General features: G+C 41.7%; 1 protein-coding gene across 1 annotated transcript in view; it reads left to right on the top strand.

Moving 5' to 3' along the window:
* The window catches only part of LOC111964613 (activating signal cointegrator 1 complex subunit 3-like), a 151,769-nt gene that overhangs the window by 138,633 nt on the left and 9,997 nt on the right, over positions 1-3,139 (top strand). The window contains 1 exon segment of the mRNA XM_070443795.1: positions 3,057-3,137. Coding sequence (XP_070299896.1) covers positions 3,057-3,137 — 81 coding nt within the window.

The raw sequence follows: 3,139 nt of genomic DNA, 5'->3' as shown, positions 1-3,139 counted from the left end.
ACCACCTCAACACAGCACACACCTACACACACACACACACACACACACACACTACACACACACACACACACACACACACACACACACACACACACACACACACACACACACACACACACACACACACCACACACACACACACACACCACACACCAACACCACACACACCCAAACACACATAACACACACTACACACACACACACCACACACACCTACACACACACACCTACACACACACACCACACACCATACACACACACAACCACACACCTACACACACACACACACCACACACCACACACCACCACACACCACACACAACACCTAACCACACAACACACACCCAAACACACCTACACACACCACACACACCCAACAACACCTACACACACCACACACCCAAACACAACCTACACACACACACACACCCAAACACACCTACACATACACACATACACGCCCACCCCCAAACACACACACACACTCAAATGTCATTTGTCATTAGAAGTTAATGAAGCTCATAGTTGTGTGCACTTATGGCCATGTCTCATGTGGTAGCTCTTACCCATTAGAGCTGCTGAGCCATGCATGGAAGCCATTTTGGCTGTGTGTTGTCTTAGCTCAGCAAATACTGTATAGCCCAAAACCTGGGAATCATTTTGTGATGAGGGTATTTTGTTTGTTCCAGGCTGTGGGCTGGCATGGCCCAAGGGCAAGGCTCCTCTAGACCTATAGTTTGTCTAAAGTCTTAATAATTATCTGTTACCTCAGTTTTACCCCTAAAACAAACCCAGAGAAAACAAACAGGCCTATTCTGTGGTATTATTGATGCTTATGATGCAGTGGCTTTTGATCGATGTGTGTCGTGTATTGATTTTTATGTGCTAGCTAGAGAATACTCTGTGTGTGTGCTGACGTGTGTTGATAATATACGTTATCTGTATAGATGAAGTGTATCTGTGTTAGTGTGGGGAGCATGGAGTCGTTACTATGGTCAGGGCAGGGTTAGGAGTAAATCAACAAGCAGTAAAAACATACATATATTACAGACTCCCCATAGACTCCTTTAATACCGCTGAGTTATTACTGCCACTGGCCACATCTTAAACATGTCCAATAGTATTTATCTGTTTTAGCATAACTTTGCAGCGGCTACAGAGGGTTTATTAGAGAGAAGGGAGAGGTAGAAAAGCATTGTATGTGTCAGCTGTTTCCTTAAAGATGGACTCCTTTTTAGGGACTTTTNGGCTACAGAGGGTTTATTAGAGAGAAGGGAGAGGTAGAAAAGCATTGTATGTGTCAGCTGTTTCCTTAAAGATGGACTCCTTTTTAGGGACTTTTAAAGGATTTTCCTTGCTCATGTGGTGTTTTGGACCTATCAGAAGTCACTATCAGAAGTCACTTGATTTGGGAGTAATAGTCGGGAACTAGATATGAAAATGATATAACGTTTCAATTTCCTCTATTAAATAGCCTAAACGTGGCTGCTGCTTTTTTGTTGTCTGTTTCCTAAATGTTATATATAATCTCTCTTCCTAGTTTCTGTTACATGTACACTACCGTTCAGAAGTTTGGGGTCACTTAGAAATGTCCTTGTTTTTTTTAAAGAAAAGCAAAAGAATTGGTCCATTTAAAATAACATCAAATTGATCAGAAATACAGTGTAGACATTGTTAATGTTGTAAATGACTATTGTAGCTGTAAACGGCAGATTTTTTATGGAATATCTACATAGGCGTACAGAGGCCCATTATCAGCAACCATCACTCCTGTGTTCCAATGTTGTGTTAGCTAATCCAAGTTTATAATTTAAAAAGCTAATTGATCATTAGGAAACCCTTTTGCAATTATGTTAGCACAGCTGAAAACTGTCCTTCTTTAGACTAGTTGAGTATCTGGAGCATCAGCATTTGTGGGTTCGATTATAGGCTCAAAATGGCCAGAAACAAAGACCGTTCTTCTGAAACTCATCAGTCTATTTTTGTTCTGAGAAATTAAGGTTATTCAATGCGAGAAATTGCCAAGAAACTGAAGATCTCGTGCAACACTGTGTACTACTCCCTTCACAGAACAGCACAAACTGGCTCTAACCAGAATATAAAGAGGAGTGGGAGGCCCTGGTGCACAACTGAGTACATTGGAGTGTCTAGTTTGAGAAACAGAAGCCTCACAAGTCCTCAACTGGCAGCTTCATTAAATAGTACCCGCAAAACACCAGTCTCAATGTCAACAGTGAAGAGGCGACTCCGGGATGCTGGCCTTCTAGGCAGAGTTTCAAAGAAAAAGCCATATCTCAGACTTGCCAATTAAAAAAATATATTAAGATTGGCAAATGAACACAGACACTGGACAGAGGAAGATTGTAAAAAAGTGTTATGGAGAGACGAATCTAAGTTTGAGGTGTTCGGATCACAAAGAAAAACATTTGAAAGAAAAAATGAAGATACTGGAAGAGTGCTTGACGCCATCTGTCAAGCATGGTGGAGGCAATGTGATGGTCTGTGGGTGCTTTGGTGGTGGTAAAGTGGGAGATTTTTTCAGGGTAAAAGAGATCTTGAAGAAAAAAGGCTATCACTCCATTTTGCAACGCCATGCCATACCCTGTGGACGGCACTTAATTGGAGCCAATTTCCTCCTACAACAGGACAATGACCCAAAGCACAGCTCCAAACTATGCAAGAACTATTTAGGGAAGAAGCAGCTGGTATTCTGTCTATTATGGAGTGGCCAGCACAGTCACTGGATCTCAACCCTATTGAGCTGTTGTGGGAGCAGCTTGACCGTATGGTAGAAGTGACCATCAAGCTCTGCAAGGCTTGTAATTGTAATTGCTGCAAATGGAGGATTCTTTGATGAAAGCAAAGTTTGAAGGACACAATTATTATTTCAATTAAAAAAACATTATTTATAACTTTGTCAACGTCTTGACTATATTTCCTATTCATTTTGCAACTCATTTCATGTATGTTTTCATGGAAAACAATGACATTTCTAAGTGGTCCCAAACTTTTGAACTGTAGTGTAGGTCTAACCGTGGTCGTTATGTGTTGTCCAGTTACTACAGCCTGGATGACATCAGCCACGAGACCATCAACAAGTACCTGTCCAACCTGGTGGAAAGGAGTCTCCGAGACCTGG

Source organism: Salvelinus sp. IW2-2015, linkage group LG6.1 (assembly GCF_002910315.2).
Source record: "Salvelinus sp. IW2-2015 linkage group LG6.1, ASM291031v2, whole genome shotgun sequence".
In the NCBI taxonomy this organism is placed as follows: Eukaryota; Metazoa; Chordata; class Actinopteri; order Salmoniformes; family Salmonidae; genus Salvelinus; species Salvelinus sp. IW2-2015.
The sequence above is the reverse complement of the archived record's forward strand: the minus strand, read 5'-3'. Positions and strand labels throughout refer to the sequence as shown.